At 38.8% G+C, this 21950-nt stretch overlaps 1 protein-coding gene across 3 annotated transcripts in view; it reads right to left on the bottom strand.

Annotated features, from left to right (window-relative positions):
- LOC148887090 (myosin heavy chain, skeletal muscle) overlaps nt 1-21950 on the bottom strand; it is a 53513-nt gene that overhangs the window by 27816 nt on the left and 3747 nt on the right. For 2 of the 3 annotated variants that reach the window (XM_089014815.1, XM_089014816.1), the window contains 4 exons: nt 10025-10252; nt 8094-8180; nt 6268-6413; nt 606-696 (listed from right to left, as the gene is read on the bottom strand). In XM_089014815.1, coding sequence (XP_088870941.1) covers nt 606-696; nt 6268-6413; nt 8094-8180; nt 10025-10252 — 552 coding nt within the window. Of the gene's footprint in view, nt 1-605; nt 697-6267; nt 6414-8093; nt 8181-10024; nt 10253-12310; nt 12460-21950 lie in introns of those variants that run through there. The other variant, XM_089014817.1, reaches the window with a different exon arrangement.

Raw genomic sequence — 21950 nt, 5'->3', positions numbered from 1 at the left:
TATTTTGAGCAGCCACCCTCATTTCAAGCTCATTGAACTCCAGACCGATATAATTTAGGAATTAACTATTTTTTTGTTGATGAAGGAAGAGAGTCTAAGGTTTCTCCCGCTGTATTGAATGTTTATATAGTCCTAAAACTCAATATTCTGTGGGTCCTGAAATTCAAGTGACCATGACAAAAACCCTGGCACTGGAGTGGACATGTTTTTGTACGTCTGGCAGTGAATGAGTTAACATGAAAGGGGTAAAAAAAAATACATAGAATTCAATTGAATAGTTTTATTTACTTTTTTAAGGTTAATGAATTTCCTACAGTCGACAGTTTAGCAGTTTATCATTTTAAAGGTTTTCCATTTTTTTTGCACATTATGTTTCATATGGTTTCAATTTCCTATACAAACTCTGAAAATGAAAGTGTGACTGCCATCTACTGTTGTAGATGTGTAATTACACAACATGGGCGTATTAGGTTCCAGTATTTCAGAAAGATGGGCCTATGCAAAAACAAATATATATATATGTATGCTAATGAAAGATCCCGCAGTACTTAATAAAAAATAATAATAATAATAAAATACTTAATAAAAATAGAACAAAGCCGTACCTGCAGTTCTTTGCCCTTCTTCTGCAGTCCATTGCGGAGAGCCTCTTCAGCTTCAAGCTTTGAGCGAGTACTGCTTATCTCCATGTCCATTCTATTCATGAATGAATGAATGAATGAATGAATTAATTAATTAATTAATAAATAAATAAACAGACAAATGTTAGCGTACTCTGGTTTGAAGTCATAAAGTACTACATAAAAGACATTTATGTTAGTTAATTGTGTGCGTGTGAATTACCGGTGCATGTTTGTTTTTTTCTTTCATGTATATGTCTTTTGTTTTGTGTCACAATATTTGTTTTCTACTTTTTTGTTGCTGTGTGAGTGGCTGCCTTTACAGCAGCTCCTGTATTTTTGTTTTTCTACTTCTTCCTTTGCTTTACTTTTCCTTTCATAACTGTGCTGCTCTGAAATATAAATTTCTCCACTGTGAGACTAATAAAGGCTAATCCAATCCAAGTTCGATTCATCTGTCTTTGTCCCTTACTGTTTTTGTCCTGTCCAATCAGCCGTCCACAACCACTTGTGTCATGTTCTGTTGTGCCTTAATTGTTGCCTCATTGGTCTGTTTGTAATTTCCGAGGAGATACAAACCATAAAACAGTAAATCCTCCATCTAGTATTTCCAACAATGGCGTTCAAGTTGAAATACAAGATGAGGTGAACAAGAGATGCTCTTGTCCTTGACTGACATGGATGAGTTCATACATGATGAAACAACGCTGCTGTCAATAAGTTTGACATGAGGCGAATATGTCTGATAGAGTTCGCCTTTTTGCGATGAGCGACAAGCTTGAGAGAGAGCTTTTATTAGCTGTCATAAAACAAGACAAGCCCTGGCGTAGGGAAATGATTGTCATTTTTATTCTCAATTCATCTGTTGAGAGTTATTTGACTTACCTTATTATATGCACTACAAGGCATCAATTTTCTCAAACAGTGACATTGCACCTTAAAATCGAATGAGTCTTATATGTACAGGGTGACCCAAAAAGATGTGTACAGATGAAAATTTCAATTGTGTCTGATTAAAAATTTATTTCAATTTTTTTTTATTTTATTGTATTTTATTTATACAGTAAAGTCTCGTTATATCGATATCGGATATATCGATAGTCCCGGTTATATCGATAATATTTCTATGCACGCACGGAGAAAATTACATGCAAACAGCGTCGGATATATCGATAGTCCCGGTTATATCGATATTTTTTCGGACTCCCTTGAATATCGATATAACGAGACTTTACTGTATTTATTTTATTGTATTTTATCGTATTTTATTGTATTTTATTTTAATTGTCATTTCAAATTATTTTCAAATTACAACCAAACAATATTCAGTTTATGGAAGACCATTCACCAGAGTTTCAGCTATTTCTGTCAATTTTTTTGTCAATTTATGGCTTTCCCAAGATGTGTTCCAAATATCCACCATTTCGTATAAAGATCAATATACAGATTTCTTGGCTGTAGTATTTTAGATGTTTTTTGTAGCGCTTCGTTCCAGCTGGAGCGGTTGTGAGAGCTATATAAATAAAGCTTTATTGTATTGACTTGTATTGTATTCCATTTAGTCGATCTCCATCTACTATTTGCATGTCGTAACCATATCCACTACAGTAAAGTCTCGTTATATCGATATTCAAGGGAGTCCGAAAAAATATCGATATAACCGGGACTATCGATATATCCGACCCTGTTTGCATGTAATTTTCTCCGTGCGTGCATAGAAATAGTATCGATATAACCGGGACTATCGATATCCGATATCGATATAACGAGACTTTACTGTATATTGAAGTGTGTATTCGATGGGCTTTATAATGCAATGCGCCCTACAAATATGACAAGTTTTGAACTAGATCATTCATAGAAGGTTCGTTTTATAATCCGAAGCGCCTTATAGTGTGGAAAATACGGTACTTCCTCTGAAACAGCTGCGTGGGATGCACATATGACCTGCAATGTCAGGTATCAAATCTGCCTCCGAGTTTATTAATGTATTTGTAGTTTTAAATTGTATTTGCAGTGCTAAAAATACTCCGTAAATGTGCATACTAATACACTGATGTTCACCATGTTTTGTTGCTACATTAATAAACTTGCTTAACAATGCATTGGATCTCGACGGTATGTGCGAGTGTACAATAAGTTGAACCAAGTGCACTCCAAGTGCACTTCATACTCAAACTCTAATCATGCAGAATATATTCTAAAACCAACGCCAAGATAATAGAAGAAATATGAAATGACTTGAGTGACAGGGTTGGTATGAACTTAAGTCATGGACTATTTGGAGAAAGTATCTTAGCATCAGAATGACTCGTTGACTTTTATAAATGATCACGATGACAGAGAATCTTTGACAGAATGACCGGCGGGTTGAAACATACTAATGCAGATTAAACTGTTCATTGGTGTGCACAGAGCGTGTCAGAGAGGGTTTATTATGACAGTTGTTACTGTGGATGGTTCTGTTTGCTCTTATTAGTGAGTGCACAACCTCAAAAAGAGGAGACATCTTCAAGCATGTCAGAGTTTAAGCGTTCATGCTTCAGTAGAGGTTCATTATCAGGGAATGACAAGTCCACTGGTATGGAAATATTTTTAAAATGAATACATGTCACAGCAGTGGAATTTTAGCAATGACCATATATAGAGCAGCTGAAAAGTTGACACAGTTCTGTTGTCAGGTTTGTCAAATGATGTGAAATGATATTAAAGGATAAATGATGACCAATCGAATTGAGTGGAAATGAAAAGAAACAAATCAGATAATGTGTGCATACCCACTTATACTGTAATTGAAAATGGGGCAACCACATGGCGCTCACAAGTGGCAAATGAATTTTAGCTGTTTAGCTTTTCCTTTTTCATTATTAGCAGAATTCTGAAGGTTTTGTGCTAATACTAGCTGGTATAAGGACATGTTTATAATCCCTACCCAAGTTTTTGCAGAAGTAAAAGAACCACAAAAGCATTATAATAAAAAGAATAATAATACATTTCATTTCCAAGCGCCTTTCAAAACTCTCAAGGTCACTACAGTCACAGGATATTTGAGTTACCCCAAAGTAACTCAAATAGATAGCAAGCTAGCTAGCTAGCGAATAGATGGCTAATATCAAGCAAATAGATAGATGATAGCTAGCGAATATATCGCTAATAACCACCGAATAGATAGATATTAGCCAGCGAACAGATAGCTAATAGCCAGCGAATAGCTAGCTATTCGCTAGCGAACAGCTAGCCACTAGCCAGCGAACAGATAGCCATTAGCCAGCAAATAGATAGCCATCAGCTACCGAATAGATAGCTATTAGTACTTGAGGCATGAAACAAAATGGCAGACCAAACAATGAACACCCCTAAAGATCGTGTTAACAAAACAAACACCAGAATAATAATCATAATAATGCATTTCATTTCTAAGCACATTTCAAAACTCTCACTTTACAGTCACAGGATGAGTAATATAGTAACGATACTGCCAGTATCGAGGTGTGTAACATACTTTACTGTTTTATGCTAAACAAACAAAGAAAAAACCAAAAATAAAAAATAATTAATTCTGTATTTCCCCTAAAAAAAAACATCACAATTTAATTTGGAAAAACTGTCTTATGCATCAAATTAACTCATTCACTGCCATTCGTTTGTTCACGTTTTATTTTTTCTCCTTACAAACAAAGGAGAGTGATTTTAAATGTGTAATGAAGAAAGTGTTCACCTGTCCTGTAAATCTGTAAACTTCATACATGAAACATACATACACATACAATACATACTGAAAATTTATTGAGTTGTATGAACAGTAGAATTCCATCACAGAACATTTGTTTTGAAGCTGCTGACGAACATTAAAGTGTGGTATGGCAGGCTGTGGGTAAAGTTGCTGTGGCTGAGAAGTTTGTCAAACTGACGTTCGTTCAGACCTCTGGACCGGATGAAATTTACAGTGGAGAACAACCACCTCCATGACGTGGTCCATTTTCAGCGACTTGCAACACGATGCCTCCTGGTGCAAAATACAGTGAAATGTCCAGAAACGATCTCCTCCATTAAGGGCTTTGTCTTTGAACTTTGTTGCGACACCTGCTTTCTTTTCGACCATGGATGACTGCGCCGTCTGTAGCCAGGCTGACAGCGCGGGGCCAGTCCACTCCAACTCGGTCCAATACAGCAACGACAGAGCCGAAAACGTCCTCGGCTGTTGTGGTGTCCATCATTGGCACCAACTCAAGAAACTCTTCAGTAACAGTCAATGTCTCATCAACTCCTCGAATAAATATGGCCAGTTGGGCCACGTCTGTGATGTCAGTGCTCTCGTCAATTGCCACGGAAAATGCAATAAATCTTTTCTGCTATAGTATTCCTCGTCAGGCTAATACAGTAAAGTCTTGTTATATCGATATCGGATATATCGATAGTCCCGGTTATATCGATACTATTTCTATGCACGCACGGAGAACATTACATGCAAACAGGGTCGGATATATCGATAGTCCCGGTTATATCGATATTTTTTCGGACTCCCTTGAATATCGATATAACGAGACTTTACTGTATTGGCAAAAGCTTGTCGCTTCTCGGGAACATACAAGTTCAGCCGCCTTCATCATGCATCGTTGAACAAAGTCACCGTCGAAATACGGCTTCAATGCTAATGCTATTTGGCTAGCAATTAGGTAGCTGGCTTTTACCGCTGCTTCACTGACTTCTCGGCTCCGGATGAAAGTTGACTGCTGTTTCCTCAGACCCGCCAGCAATTCTTTTCTCTTCTCAGTTGTCCTTGCAACCCGTCATATTTTTTCGCTGTGATGAGTCTCGTAGTGGCGTCGAATATTATATTCCTTCAACAGGTCTGTGTAAGCTCTCAGTCGTACAGGAGTGGTCCATCGATGAGAAGGTTTCTTCAGCCGAACTCTTTTAGTTCGCTGACGAAGCCTTTTGGATAGGAGGCGAAACGTCCGAAACCTTCAAAATTGTACAGATGACGGCTGAAGAAACCTTCTCATCGATTGCTTCAATCGCGAAACTTGTTGCAGACACACCAAGCACAAAGGTTTTCCGTGCATCTCTGTAAATAAATAGGACGTGGTCCATTTTTCTTTGAAAATTCTACACTCCTTATCTTATCTTATTTTGGCTAATGAGGGTGTAGCGGAGAGGTAGAGACCAAGATATTAACAACGTCGTAAAAAGCAGGAGATGGCGCATTGACACCGTCTGCTGTTTTCAGTCTGTCTCAATGATGCGGCGTGTCTTCTACTCTGATGGAAAGAGTGCTTCCCTTAGCGGGTAATCCATGAATTGCAGTGAATTAAAAATATTAATTCCATGTCTTTTATGCATTTTTCCACTTTCAAATGATCCTGCGGGCCTGATCGAACCTCCTTCGGGGCCGGTTCCGGCCCGCGGGCCATATGTTTGACACCACTGCTTTATGTAGTCCTAAAACTCAAAATTCTGTGGGTCCTGCAATTTGAGTTAAAGTGACAAAAACCCTGGCACTGGAGTGGACACATTTTTGCACATGTCTGGCAGTGAATGAGTTAAACCAAGGTTGATTCGCCTTCGTTTTCATGTCTGCCAGACTTCTTTAACCTTGACCTAGGTGGAGGCACTGGGACAACATGAGGACAAATCAAAATCTGACCTTTTGATGATCTCTTCTGGACCATTTTTTATCTTGTCCGCTGTTTCCAAAGTCTCCTGAATGCCCGAGTTGTCACCTTCTATCTTGCTACTGTTCTTCTCCAGCTCCTCACGCTGATAGCGTTCCTGCTCCAGTTGATATTCCAACTGCAGACAAACCACACATTACACTCAACACAGCAGTTGGAGGCTGTTGGACATTCTGCGTGTGGATGGATGCATGGCTTGAGGAGCCCACGATGAGAACAAAACGTGCGTCAGCGCAGAGTGCCGATGCGTATGTGGAACTGTCGTGGCTTGGAATTGAATCGGATTTATGTGGGAGAGGAGATATGAGAATCTCTTTTGTCAATGGATGCTACACCTTCGTATTTGCCTTCAACATTTGGCTTGTAGCCGACGTGCACATTTCACCATGATGGCTGTGATCCACTGGTGAAAGGGACGATTTGATCTTCTCCTTTTTCACTCTAGAACTGCTTCAAAGAGGATGCAGAAAGTGCTTAAGATTGAATGACTGTGTATTTGTGTTGTCATACTATTTTCATTTTTTTGGTCTTTTGACTTCAAGATGGTGCCGCGAGAGTGGCTGGCTTTACAGCAGTTCCTTTATTTTGTTTGCTCTACTTTTTCCTAACATAACTTTTCTGCTATGAAATGAAAATGTCTCCACTGCGTGACTAATGAAGGCTCATCCAGTCCAATTCAATACTGTAATCATCGCTCTATTCTCATGTAAAACATTTTCATACAATTAATATTTCCATATAAGTGTTGTTTCATATGTCTAGCTGATCAGTTGTTATTTTCTTTAGCTTTTATGCTACACCTGGATTTTTGCCTTCTCTTTGAGTTGTCACCTTATCATGGTGCCCCTCTAAATAGAAAATTGATGGTCATCTTAAATGACCATCAATAAAATTCAAATTATATATTGATGGAGCGAAGTTATTGGTGGCTTTATGCCCACGATAGAGTAAATCAGGACAAATGGGTCCTGGGTGAGGGGTCTTTCCTTGACGTCTGTGATTGGGGCCATCCTCTGGGGGCGATTGTGTGATCATCATTGGTGAAAATGGCCAAGGAGGTAGGTATCGGAGTATTGTGAGCTCGGCAATGGTTGATGACCTTGGTGTTCCAGTTCTACAGATGTAGCTTTATATGGTGTGGATCGACCCAAGGTCACAATTGTACGATCATTTTTGAAATTTTGTCATTGAACGCCACACGGTGTGGAGACTCAGGATCAATAGAAGTCATTCAATGAATTTTATAACTGACTGATAAAATCTATTCAATTCTTTGTTGGTTGAGCAAAGAGGCCATATGTACCTCAAAAAGAGAATCTTCCAAAACACGACCCCAATTGTTTTTGTCATGATCTGGTTGGCTACCAACGGGGAGCGCTGTCGGCCCCGCCTACACCTGCACAGGTGCTGGTCGTCCCGATCAGATTGGCGACCAGCGGGTAGCGACGTCACCCCTGCCTGCAGCCTTGCAGGTGCTGGTCGTTTAATCATTGACACTTAAAAGGACACCCGGCACGACCATCCGGTGCCGGTTCATTGTTTGTTTGCTGCATGCTGTGCATGTGTTTGTTTAACTTTGGCGGATTTTTACTTTTGGTCTTCTTTTGCTACTTTGTATTTTTTCCATTCTGATGTTTCACATTTTGTTCCTGCTGACCTTTAATTTAATACGATTTGTCAAACAACCTCCTGCTCCCTCCTGCCTGCTTTTTGGGATCCGAACCCGCCATCACCACCTCGCAAACCGTGACAGTTTTATTTACCGTAAATCCGTGAAGTGCATCCAGGAAGTACTCACATCTTCCACCTGCTTCTCTAGTTCCATTTTCTGTTGTGTCAATAGATCCACCTTCTCCTCCTCACTTTGCAGGTCCTCTATAGCTTGCTACCAGAGGAAAAATAAACAAGGACAATGATCCAGGTGTTCACATCCCATCATGACAAAGTGCAGCTAAAATATATTTTTAAATGTCATCATCATGATTTTTACAGATGACAGATTGGATCCATGTCGTGCAAAAATGAAAAAAAAAAATTTTTATTGAGCTAGAATATGAGCAAATGTGGTTACAGGGTTATATTGTTTTTCCTCCTAAGGTGTCTGTTACCAGAATATTTGTTGTCGGATGAGCCGATAATCATTGGATTTCAGCTATTGAGTGGGAGAAATATGGAAGTTACAAGTGTGTGAACCGGCAGAATTTCTTCATTGGCTTGGTCACAAAATACTCTATTTTCATGGCGGCATGTTCAGATTGTGCATATGGGTGTCGTTTTCTTTGTTGTCGATTGTTGCAGACGGATAAAGCTAGAAATTATAAAAAAAAAAAAAAAATAGGTGTGGAAAAAAAATACAATACTTAAAAAAAGACTCTATTTGTAGTCCATGAAGAAATTGGAAATGCACAATGTGGGTTGAGAAGGCGGGCTCTACGTTCCAGTGTGGATGCAATCGTCTCTGAAAATAAAACCCATCATCATTAAATAAGTCATTAAATAAGATCTGATCAAACAGAAAACTGTAATACGTTTTTTTCCGCTCCATTACAGTTTACTATAGTGATTTTTGAAATATTACGAGAAACTTTAAACATGGCCACACCATTTATTTTCCCCAAGAGCTTGAGTCCAACTGGCCAACAAAGGTCTTGTTAAACTTGAAAGCTCTGTTGTGTCTGCATAGCTAACCTCTTAAACTCCCCAGACCTCTTCAAATTAACTGTGGAAAATGTGTGCACCATTCAATAAGTATTTTTCCATCAGAATGCAGTGACGTTGAGGCCTCTGTATCAAATTTAGTGCACCGTATAATCTGATACGTCTTATCATTTCTTGAATGTCATATTTTAAATGTTTTGTCAAAGCTTATTGTGAAAAGCTCGATAAAAATGAAGATGTATTGTATTGTATTGTATTCACTTTAGTGTGGCTCCATCTAGTGGATGCATAACGCAATAACAACCACTATTGTATCTTCTGTTCTATGCATCTTATATAAAGCAATGGGCCCTATACACTAACAGTTTTTTTATGTATGACATTGCTGCAAGGTGAGCCTTACTGTATATCACAGGTGTCAAAGTCAAGGCCCGCGGGCCAAATCCCGCCCGCCACATCATTTTTTTCGGCCCGCGAAAGCAAATCAAACTTGTTAAATTCCATGATGATTGCTAAAATCTGAGCCAAAATTTCATATTTTTGGATGACAACCACAATAAAAGTCATTATTCTTGACTTCAGATTTGAAAACGAGTTATTCATTAATTTGCTGTGTGCTCTATACGTAATATTTGAAGGGATTTAAAAATTTTAATGGGTTCCCCAAATTCATAACGGCCCTCGAGAGGAAACCATAACTACAATGTGGCCCACGGCAAAAAATGACTTGATGAGTGACAGTGGAAGACTCGTTATCACCTCCACCTCACAGGTTTTGAATCTGGGTTTTTGCCTTACTGAGTGGAATTTGCATGTTCTCCCTTATGCCTACGTGGATTCTCTCCAGGTTGCCCAATTTCCTGCCACTTTCCAGAAACATGCATGTTTTGGTTGTTTAAATGTGCTAGATTTGTCTGTAAATGCTTTTGTAGAGCTGCCTTGCTTTTTAAATTATCAATCTGGATTTTATTTATGCCCAACAACAACCACATTCAACATTTGGTGCGATCACATTAGTGATGACATACTGCAACATGTCATTTATCAGCCTGCGTGGAAATGATTCTCTACCTCTTTATCTCGCTCACACGCAATAAGAGCACCCTCCAACTGGTCCAAGTCTTGTCTGAGGCTGTTACATTCTTCCTCCATCCTGTCTCTGTGGAGAGCCAGCTGTGTTGAACGGACCTCGCCTTCTTCCAAACGGTCTGACAGGCCAGATAGTTGTCGCTCTAGCTCACGTTGGGTTTTCTCCAGCTGGACACAGTGCAGTTCTGAAACTTGGGCAATGTCCCGCTCCTGGAGGTTGAACCACAAACAGTTCGACGTGGATGGTAAATAGTTAGATGGTACTTCTTTTGACCACTTTTTCTGTGCATGCAATTTGGAGCAAAATATTCGACGATGTCAAGGAAGACGAAATACCCGGGGAAAACCCACACAGACAACGGAAGAACATATAAACTTCATACAGGAAGGTCAGAGCAGGAATCGACACATAAAGTATGTTCTGTCTTTTGTCAGTCTGTTGCTATTGCTATTGGTATTGACTGAAACAAAAATAAAAAACAAAGAATGTCACAAAAGGTTGATTCGAGCTTGCCTTAGCGTCCATTCAGGTTGGGAAACATGTAGTAAACATGTAAACAAAACAGTAAACATGTCATAACCAGGGACTAAACAATTGAAGATTATCCTCCTTGCAGAGTCTATATGTTCAAAATTGTGCATCAACACACACCATTAGCACTGGAGCCCCACAGGGATGCGTCCTCTCTCCACTACTCTTCTCCCTCTACACGAATGATTGCACCTCAACGCACCAAGTAGTCAAATTCATAAAGTTTGCTGACGCCACCAGGGTCAACACTAATTCCACCCTGAAAAAGGCCTAAAGGTACTTCCTGAAGCTGCTGAAGAAGCATGACCTGCTATAGGAGGTGCCCCGACAGTTCTACACAGCAGTTGAATCAATCCTGCGTTTTTACATAACGGTTTGTTTCCGGGCCGCCACAAAAATGGAAAATATCCGACTTCAACGGACAATTATGACGGTGGAAAAACTCATTGGCAACTCGAAGACTTGCACACTGCAAGAAAACAACCAAGACAAGGGCATGGACGATCCTACTGGACCCTTCGCACACCTGCCCAAAACCTTTTCCAGCTACTCCCCTCAGGCACAACCCAGTGGAAGAGCATCCCATTATAATCATTGTAGCTCCAGCTGTGTAGTCACTAAAACCACTCTTACTGACCGATATAACCAGACACTTTGAGTTGCTTAAGGAAATCTGCATAATAACACTACTTTTACTACAAATATTGCGACTGGTCACTTTAAAATGGTTCATTGATTTTCTGCATTGTACAAATGGATTTTATTCTACCACTGATCACTTTGGCTCTGCTTGATAAATTGCACACTGTTTCGGTTGTTCCTGAATGGTACCACTTACATTAGATTAGATTGGATTATAAATATTATTATATTTATTATATATATATACAGTAAAGTCTCGTTATATCGATATCGGATATATCGATAGTCCTGGTTATATCGATACTATTTCTATGCACGCACGGAGAAAATTACATGCAAACAGGGTCGGATATATCGATAGTCCCGGTTATATCGATATTTTTTCGGACTCCCTTGAATATCGATATAACGAGACTTTACTGTATATATATTTATTATTTATATAATATTATTATATTTAGAATGTAAATTTCTCCACTGCGAGACTAATAAAGGCAAATCCAATCCAATCAGATTAAATTAGATTCAGTTAGCCTTTTTGAGTGTCCTCCATACTTTTTTTGTGATGTCGTATTTATGATAATACTTAGTGCAGTGTGTTCTACCGAAGACAAATTCCTTGTGTTCAACACACTTGGCTGAAAGATGATTCTGATTCAAAATTCAGATTTTTGTTTAATTGTTATCATACCATGCCAAGAACAATAAACCAAGGATGAAAATGTAGTAATTCACCACGACTCGTACTCATCATGTAGTTCAGGGTATGATTTTCAAATGTTATTTTGCATGGCATTGACATTTTACACATGACATTGACATTTTACACAACAATACTCAGAAGGGAGTAAATTCTAACAGTTGCGTTGTTTAAATTTGAACAAATCAAATGTCGTACAGCACATCCTCAAAACGACTACTCTTTTAGAAGAGCCTCCTGTAGGACAATCATTCCTGAAAGTTTCACCAAAACCAGATTTTAACCTCCAAAATCAACTTTCTAATAATCCTGAGTAGATGAGCGAGGACACAGATGGAGTTTTGCAAGTCTGAAATTAAATCAGGTGCAAAGGATAAAAAAAAAAACATCTTACCACAAAATAGGTGAAAAAATGTATGTTCCTGCCCGCAGCCAGAAGAAATCCTTCCTTTTGTTGGTCTAATCACCCCCTTAATATAGCTCAGCTACAAAGATCAACACGGTGACGTGAGGAGCTGACCTGATAGACAAGTTTAGCCTCACTCCGGAGCTCATGGTCTGCAGCAATCACCCATAACAGGAGTGAAAAGATCTCTATGTAAGTGTGCTTTAGTTAATATTCATATATTCTGAACCGGTCATCATCGGCAAGGTATTTGCGGTAAAAAAAAAAAAAGATTACGAATATGTAGACATTTTGTAAAATAACCAATCCACGTATTTTCCACGCACAATTTTTTTCCCCATAAAAGTACTTGTTCTGAGCCCCGTCGGCTTTTCCACATGGCTGGTCCGTCACTGCTATTAATAGAAAATGAAACAAGGTCTACTAGTGCCTTCAAAACCGAGTAAGTGGAAGGTTCCTGGGCTGTAATCACCCAACGGTATTAATGTTTTGAAAATGCACTTTGCCAAATTTCCAGAATCCATTTATACAGAATAATTCAAAGCCAAAGAGTATTTTGTTCACCTACCGCTGGATAGGAATCCATCATATTTAAAATGAAGGTTTTTTTGTCTTTGGGAGGCCTGGACGCTGGAAGTTAGCGCCCAACCCTAACCCGAGCTGTTTGTCTTGAAGATGAGCCGCTGAGGGTGTTTTGCGTAGGCTCTATCTAAATAAAGCTGTATTGTATTGTATTCCCTGTAGAGTAGCTATGAAGTGGATGCATAACACTATTTTATTCTATTCTATGATGACCCTTAAACTCTGAAGTGCCTTATAAGGCGTAAAATAAGGCACTTGTTTCTTTACAATATTTTTTCCTCCATGTTGTTTTTGATTGTCATTAGCTCATTTAACACATATTGATCATTCTCATGTAAAATGCCAACTTGTGACTGTTATGAAAAGTGTAATTGTTACTTCTAACTTCTTGTTGAAGTACATCGATGTTGTCTGTTGTCCTCTGTAATTCTTTGAAGGTGTCAGACGGTTCGCTCCTCATCCGAAGAGCTTCGTCAGCAACCGAAAGTTGTGCTGGTAACTCTGGCCCTGGTTCATTCGTGATATATGGACAGAGACGGCAGTGCCAGACCTCTGCTCTGATATCACCTCATTAGTAATGACATGTCATGCTAATGAGTTGATACCGGGGCTAATGGGGCAATCAGAACCAGGCAGAGAACATTAGAGATAATCAGACAGAACAAAACAAGTAATCAGATTAGCTTCAGGGAGTAGTCCACTGCTCCACCAACCTTAGTTGCACTAAGGTTGACCTATTAGAGCAGAGGTCTGGCACCGCCACCTCTGTCCATTAGGGATATAAGGTGTATATAGGGCCAGAGTTATCAGCACAACTTGAGTTCACTGATGAAGCTCTTCGGATGAGGAGCGAAATGCATTTGTCCTCCTCATGTCTGACACCTTCTTTGAATGATGTCTGACACCTTCAAAGAAGTACAGATGACAGCTGAAGAAACCTTTTCATGGATGGACCACTCCTGTACCACTGAGAGCCTACACAGACGTATTTGTATGTACAGTTTTAGGAAAGGTTTGTTCCTGTGTGAAATGCTAGGTTCACAAAAATGATCAAATCAACAAAATTATCAAAACAACGACGCATAGTCACTTGGATTGAGTCTCAATCGGTCCAAAGAATTAAAGTTACGGTCATGAACATTTACCTACAATTGGTAATTTCTCTAAAGTAGTGCTAAATCCATCCCAATCCAGTTCATCAGGTTCCGGTTCTACTCCGGCGTCACCTTGGTCCCTTTTAGTCTCTTCCACCTCAGCTGTGAGGAATTGGCGAAGCTGAGTGCACTTGAAGGACATTTTGGAGATGACTTCCTCTATGACGATACGCTGCTCCCCCACTTTTTTTTTTTTTCCGTAAGCTCCTACGCTCAGCCAAGAGGTCGAATTACTTCTCCGGTATCTCAAGGCATACAGCTGTTCTTGTGATTCCAGGTGGATTCTGGTAGAAAGAAGGATAATCAATTCCGTTGATCTAGCAGATTGTAGCACTTACTCTTCTGTGCACCAATTTGTTGGGACTGCTCACTCTATGTTGCTTAATTCTTCAACCACTTCCTTAGACATCAGGCATGATTATAAAGTATTGCCCTTCGTGTTCATCCAGCTTGTTGTGGGTCTCAATCAGGTACCTCTCACTCCATAGTTGATTTATAGTAGTAGCTTCCATCCGTTATTCCATGACGATGATGATGCCTCAAGCATTTTGCATTTGGATTGTCCAAGAAATGTATCTCTTGACCCCAACATCACAACGTGTTAAAAATGAGAATCATGACAGAAAAATGTGAATTCTTCATTAAAACGGGTATAAATGTCTCATGTCTCATGCACCCACATGGCCTCCCACAAGGCCACCACATTCCCCTTGGCAGAACACTGAAGGCCTATTGTGTGTGTGTGGATGTCCTCAGTGTGGACAAAACAAAAGATTGATAAAAGATGAAGAAAACTGTGTGGTATTTTCAATGATAATGAGCGAAGAATGTCTTTTAATGGTTGTCCATGCACTTTGTTTGACTTTGCAAAACATGATGACACGGCACCGGTCTCTTTAGTTTTCTTTCGACAAGGCACAATATTGAGTGAGTTTTGAGGTCAATAGACAAAAAAACAATAATAAAAAGATACAAAATGTTTACCGTATTTTCGGATGTATAAGTCACACCCAAAAGCCTTGATTTTCTTCAAAAGATGATCTTGCGCCTTATACGCAGGTGCACCTTATATGTGAAGTAATACTGACCACAACAGGTCTCACGACTGTCAGCAGCCACCGACTCCATTTTTCGCTGTAGAAGTAGTGCATAACCTCAGCCTCTACGGCACAGGTGTCAAAGTCAAGGCCCGCGGGCCAAATCCGGCCCGCCACATCATTTTTTTTCGGCCCGCGAAAGCAAATCCAACTTGTTGAAGTCCATGATGATTGCTAAAATCTGAGCCAAAATTTCATATTTTTGGATGTCAACCACAATAAAAGTCAATATTCTTGACTTCAGATTTGAAAACGAGTTATTCATTAATTTGCTGTGTGCTCTATATGTAATATTTGAAGGGATTTAAACATTCTAATGGGTTCCCCAAATTCATAACGGTCCTCGAAAGGAAACCATAACTACAATGTGGTCCGCGGCAAAAAATGACTTTGACACCCCTGCTCTATAGTAATGACTTATAATGCATGCCTTATATTTGGAAAATGTTTCTATAATTATATTTTGTATTTGGAAAATTTTGGGGTGCGCCTTATACATGGAAAAAGTTTAAAAATACAACATTCATTGGGCCTTATACGCCAGGAAATACGGTAATCTGCATGATATCTAAATCTATGGATTTTTTTTTCTGGTTTACTTCCATAAGCATGAGTCCGTCTGCGCTTAAATGTCACTACGAAGCTCACATTATACTGAAACAAAACTTCCTACATGACATCAAAGTGTAATTTATCAAGCATGTATAATTGTTTGTTTGTTTTTTAAATTTATTTTAATTTTATTTTACTTTTTTTTAACTTAATCTGCAAATTCAAATTTCTCACTGAGGTATCAGATTAAATGCTTTATGGTCATTTCAGGCTGGGCCCTCTGAAGCAATCAAATTAAAATTTACATATTGACTCCTTCAACAAGTAAAAAAAAAACAAATAAAATATATTATTATGCTGTAGTACCTTAAAAAATAAACAGTCTTTACTCTTTCTAAAAGTAAAAAATATATATATATAAGTAATATACGGTATATTATTATGATGTAATACCTTAAAAAAATTAGTCTTTACAGCTTCAAAAAGTAAAAAATAAATTAAAATATATAAATAAAATATATTAATGTATGCTTCAATACCTTAAAAAATAAACAGTTTTACTCCTTCAAAAGTAAAAAAGAAATAAAATATATTCTGCTGTAATACCTTCCAATATACACAGTCTTTACTCCTCCAAAAAGTAAAAAAATAAAATATATAAATATAAATATATAAATAAATATATAAATAAGATATTAATATGCTTTAATACCTTAAAATAAACAGTCTTTGCTTCTTCAAAAAGTAAAACCTAAAATAAAATATATAAATAAAATATATGTGTATGCTTTAATACCTTACAAAATAAACAGTCTGCTTCTTCAAAAAGTAAAAAAAATAAAATACAATATATAAAAAAATATATTATTATGGTGTAATGTACCTTAAAAAAATAAACAGCCTTAGCGTCTTCAAAAAGTGAAAAAAAAAAATAAAATATATAAATACAATATATTATTATGATCTAGTCTAATTCGTTAAAAATAAAGTTTTTACTCCTTCAAAAGGTAAAAAATACGATAAAATATTTAAATAACATATATTATTATGCATTAATACCTTAAAATAATAAACAGTCTTTAGTCCTTCAAAAAGTAAAAAATAACAAAATATAGAAATAAAATATATTATTATGCTGTAATACTTTAAAAATAAACAGTCTTTACTCCTTCAAAAGGTAAAAAAAAAAGTAAATAAAATATATTATGCTGTAATACCATAAAAAAAAATACATAAACAGTCCAAAAACAAATAAAGTCAAAGTGGATGAGGAAAACGAGTGGTACTTTTCTGCCATTTGCAATAAGCTGGAAGACACATTCAGCTACCAAAGAGGGGGAAGAAAACAAAAACATCATATTTTGCTTCGCCTTTGCAGCCTGGACTTCTGCGTGAAAGAAGCGCTGAGACATGATCTTTTCACATCCCTTGCCAAAGACAATGAGCTCACTCATTCCCACTCAACATGCATCCCCCCTCCCCAACCACCCCACCGCCATGTCCAATATAAACTGACTCAAGTCTTCACAATGCACAATCTCTGTTTAACTAAACCAATATAAATCGCTAATGCCTCTTGAATTGAGGCAGGCTTTTATTCATCGGGCTTTTGTTCTCGAACAATACTCATTAGCATGAAAAGACGGGACAATCCAATGTGGCTCTGCGATAAAGAGAAACACAGTTCGATGACCGCCACATTCCTCATATTGCCACGAGTAAGCGGAGCAATGAAGGCGCATCCGCCGTAGGTGCCATTTTATTTTACATGTCATGTCAGGAAAGTCCTTCATTTTACTGACAAGAAACGATCTACGGCATTCCTAGTGGCTCTTTACCCCCCCCCCCCCCCCCCGTTCCGTCATCGTGGCCTAAGATAAGCAACCATACAACAATACTAGCATGTTCCAACTGGTTTTTAAATCCACATGAGACCAGTGGGAGGTCGTTGGCTTACTTTAATGGGGGAGAATCAACCAAAAGTATTGGAGCAGTGAGTTCAAAGTCCTGAGCTCGGGTGGTACACTGGTACATCTGAAAACTCAACAACACATAAATATTTCAGATATTAATTCGAGGTATTTGCATCTGTCTATTTTATCTATAAAAGGCAACATTTTTGGGGGGCGGTATCGAAACACGTGGCCGACGTCTGTTTTATCACCCAGGTGTGTTTTATTACGATTCCATAACAATGTATGGTTATGCTTAATTCCAGATTTAAAATGTTTAAAGCTAAACAGCTGTCAACAGTATATCCAATGTGAAAGATAAGCAATGCTGCGCAAAGTTGGAAAATCAATCAGAGCCATTGCAAAAACATTGGCCAGCGGCAAAAAAAAAACACCCGGTGAAAAATGCTTTGAAACTCCAGCAATTTCTTCAGCCAGTCATGTACTATTCTGCAAGTATCTGGTTTTAAAGGACAACCGACACCATTGTTTTAACTGACATCAGAAAAACGTTTTATAGCATCTAAAATACCCAAAACACACAGTCTGATATTTTTAGTCAAATGCAAAACACCAATAAAAATGAGTTTCTGTGTCCCAAACAACTTCAAAATGACCTCGGAGATGGCGAGTTTCAGAAGGTACCGCCCCCTTGTTCGTGATGTCACGCCAGGACGTCTTGCCTTGCTGTAGAATCATAACAATGGCTTCAGATTCGGATAAGATGCTTTCTTGTTACTCATCCAGTTATGAATATGATTCAAATAGTTCTGAAGAGGAAAGCATAAATGTTTGCAATCGATTAAAGAAGTCCTTCCGTGTCATTTTGAGGCGTCTGGACTCCAATGTAGCGTAACAGAAAATGCACAAGATGGCGCCCAAGCTAGTCTTGGTGCAACACCATCGTGTTATGTGTTTTCCTTCTAATTTTGCCAACAACACGGATCAACACGAAGTTTTCAGACCAAACAAAGTACCCAAAATGCATTGTGTGTCACTTTCTCAGTCAGGGGCGTTCCTGACGTGACGTCACGTGAGGAATCGTAACCAACTCAAAAACAAGACTTCATGAATATTCAGTGCGAGTCTTAAAAAGTAAAATATAGCTATATGTGATGGAATCTTTGTAAAATATGCTCAGTAGAAGTCATTTGAAGTGATTTTACAAATTATGGACGCAACTTCAGGCGTCGGTTGACACATACAAGTACTGTATTTTCTTTCCATTAAAAAAAAATAGTGACAAGGAGATTTTTGAAGTGCAACATAAACAAAGTTCAGGAACGAAAGGTGAATGGAAGCAAAGTGCAGAGACGACCCCGTACATGTAGTTTTGGAAACAAGCTGTCATTAGCTGAATCCGGACAGTGAGTCCCCTCCCCCCACCCCCCGACCCTCTCACTCTCACCGTCATAACTTTACATTCTGTCAATGGGAAATTACATTGGGAAACTTCTAGTAGGGTAGGAGGGTATATTGGGTATCATCTTCCACCAGTGTGTGTCGATAATTACCGTGGTGTCAGCATTAGGATTTAAGACCTGCACTTTAGCAGCCGTGAGGATACGTGCATCATATATACAGTAAAGTCTCGTTATATCGATATCGGATATATCGATAGTCCCGGTTATATCGATACTATTTCTATGCACGCACAGAGAAATTTACATGCAAACAGGGTCGGATATATCGATAGTCCCGGTTATATCGATATTTTTTCGGACTCCCTTGAATATCGATATAACGAGACTTTACTGTATCTTAATATATCTTGCCTGTCGCTACGGTACTTTACATACACAATATTTACCTGTCCGTGCAGGATTTAACATGTTGGTTCACTATCAGTTTTGGCACCAGTACCAAAATGGATGTACATTAGCGCTTCATCTTCCACACAATCAAATAGTCCAAATTTTATTTTCACTTTCAGTTGAATATGCGGTACCGTATTTTTTCCCCAAGTTCAAGGCACACCTTCAATCTTCTTCTTTTGCTTTCGGCTTTTCCGTTCAGGGGTCGCCACAGCGAATCAGTGTCCTCAATCTAACCCGGTTTTGTGCATCCTCTTCTCTCACACCAGCTACCTTCATGTCCTCTTTGACAACATCCTTAAACCTCCTCTTCGGTTTTCCTCTCGGTCTCCTGCCTGGCAGTTCAAGGCTCAGCAGTCTTCTTCCGATATAGTCACTCTCTCTCCTCTGGTCGTGTCAGTCTGACCTCTCTGACTTTCTCTCCAAAGCCTCTAATATGAGTTGTCCCTCTAATGTACTCATTCCTGATCCTATGCAACCTGGTAAGCTCTCAGTCGTACAGGAGTGGTCCATCGATAAAAAGGTTTCTTCAGCCGTCATCTGTACTTCTTTGAAGGTGTTGGACGTTTCGCTTCTTATCCAAGAGACTTTAATTTGCTGACGAAGTTTCTTGGATAAGAAGCGAAACGTCCGACACCTTCAAAGAAGTCCAGATGACGGCTGAAGAAACCGTTTTACCTCTGCAACCTGGTCACTCCCAATTTCAGCTCTGCTACCTCCAACTCTGCTTCCTGTCTTTTCTTCAGTCGCACTGTCTCCAGTCCAAACATCAAGGCTGGTCTCACCACCGTTTGATACACCTTTCCTTTCATCCTAGCTGAAACCCTTGTATCACACCTCACACCTGACATTTTTCTCCAGCCGTTCCAGTCTGCCTGGACACGCTTCTTCGCGTCTTTTCCACAGTCTCCATTGCTCTGGACAGTTGAACCCAAGTACTTAAAATTCTCCCCCTTTTTTATCTCTTCTTCCTGTCGCATCACTCTTGCACTTGGATCCCTTTCATTCACACACATATATTCACACCTTTAATGAATGACCTATTTGAAAACTATTTTCATGTCAAGGGTGCACTGCATGATAAGGCGCATAGAATAGAAGCCGGGATGATGGCTATGGTTGCCTTATGCATCCACTCGATGGAGCTATGCTGAACGGGATACAACACAATATGCTTTATTGATATGGAGATTTCACAACCGCTGCAGTGGTAATAGTGATCCATATGAAGGTAACATCCGACTTACGACCATGACCTCCAGACCCTATTTTTACAATTTTAATTCTACACCTGGCACCGTAACGCACTAATAGGTCGGCAACGCGTATGACAATTTTGGCCAGCCAGCATCTCACTCTCGCACAGCAATCGACCGTGTCATGGCACCAGAGGGAAGTTTGCCAGTCATTTAGCCATATGAGTCTCTATTCAACATTTTGAATGTATTTCGACTTACGACCATTTTGACTTACGGCCGTTTGTTCGGAACGGAACTCGGTCGTATGTCGGATGTTGCCTGTATAAGGCAAATTGGATTATTTTGAGAAAATATGTTTTTAGGTGCGGAAAATATGCTAATATGAGATGCTGCTATTGAGAGGTCCCACCTGTCCGAGATTGTCTTCCTTGATTGATAGACAATGAGAAAATAGTCTTGTATGAAGGAGAAGCTCCTTGTTGCGCCTAATCAAATTGATTTTTAACTCATTCACAGCCATTCCATAATAAAAATTCGGGAACTGAAAATGTGATGTAGAGCGCCATTCCCGAGTTTTTGTTTTTCTTTCAGGAGTGAAAATAAAGCGCTGATCAGACCTCTGGCTATATTTTTTCCCTTCAGCGAGGGGGCAGCAATTTCCTTTTTCCAGGTTAGTGCTTTGTTCCAGCTTCAACTGCTGTTAAAGCGCTATATAAAGAAATATGTGTTTTACATAGTATTTTGGTCAGCCGCCCTCATTTCAAGCTCATATAACTCCAGACCCATATAATTGAGGAATTAACTATTTGTTTCTGATGAAAGAAGAGAGTCCAGGGTTTTTTACGCTGCATTGAATATTTATGTAGTCCAAAATTCAATATTCTGTGGGTCCTGGAATTTGATTGAAAATGCCAAAAACCCTGGCGTGGAGTGGAAATATTTCCACCTGATTGATGGAACTGTAGAAACAGTTCTTATTTAAAAGAGGAAAGGATTTTCCTCGCATTTGCTTTCAAAATCTAAGAGGATTAATTCCTTCATTCCATTCTCTCACATGCATGAGAGGCTGTTTGGCATCGGAGTTCATCTTCACACCTGCAGGGTTCAAATGCCATTGGCTATGTCTCAACGTCACCCAATCGATTATTGTACATGCTACAAAAGTATGCTGAAATAAAGTCCGAAAGAATGGCGATTTTCGTGAAATGAATGATGACTTTCACGGTCTAAAGTACTGTAACTATGTGTTTTAGTGAGATTTTACAACCCACTTTATTC

This window comes from Hippocampus bargibanti, linkage group LG15 (assembly GCF_051943395.1).
Source record: "Hippocampus bargibanti isolate YZ-2025 linkage group LG15, ASM5194339v1, whole genome shotgun sequence".
NCBI lineage: Eukaryota > Metazoa > Chordata > Actinopteri > Syngnathiformes > Syngnathidae > Hippocampus > Hippocampus bargibanti.
This window is presented reverse-complemented; position numbering and strand designations above follow the sequence as displayed.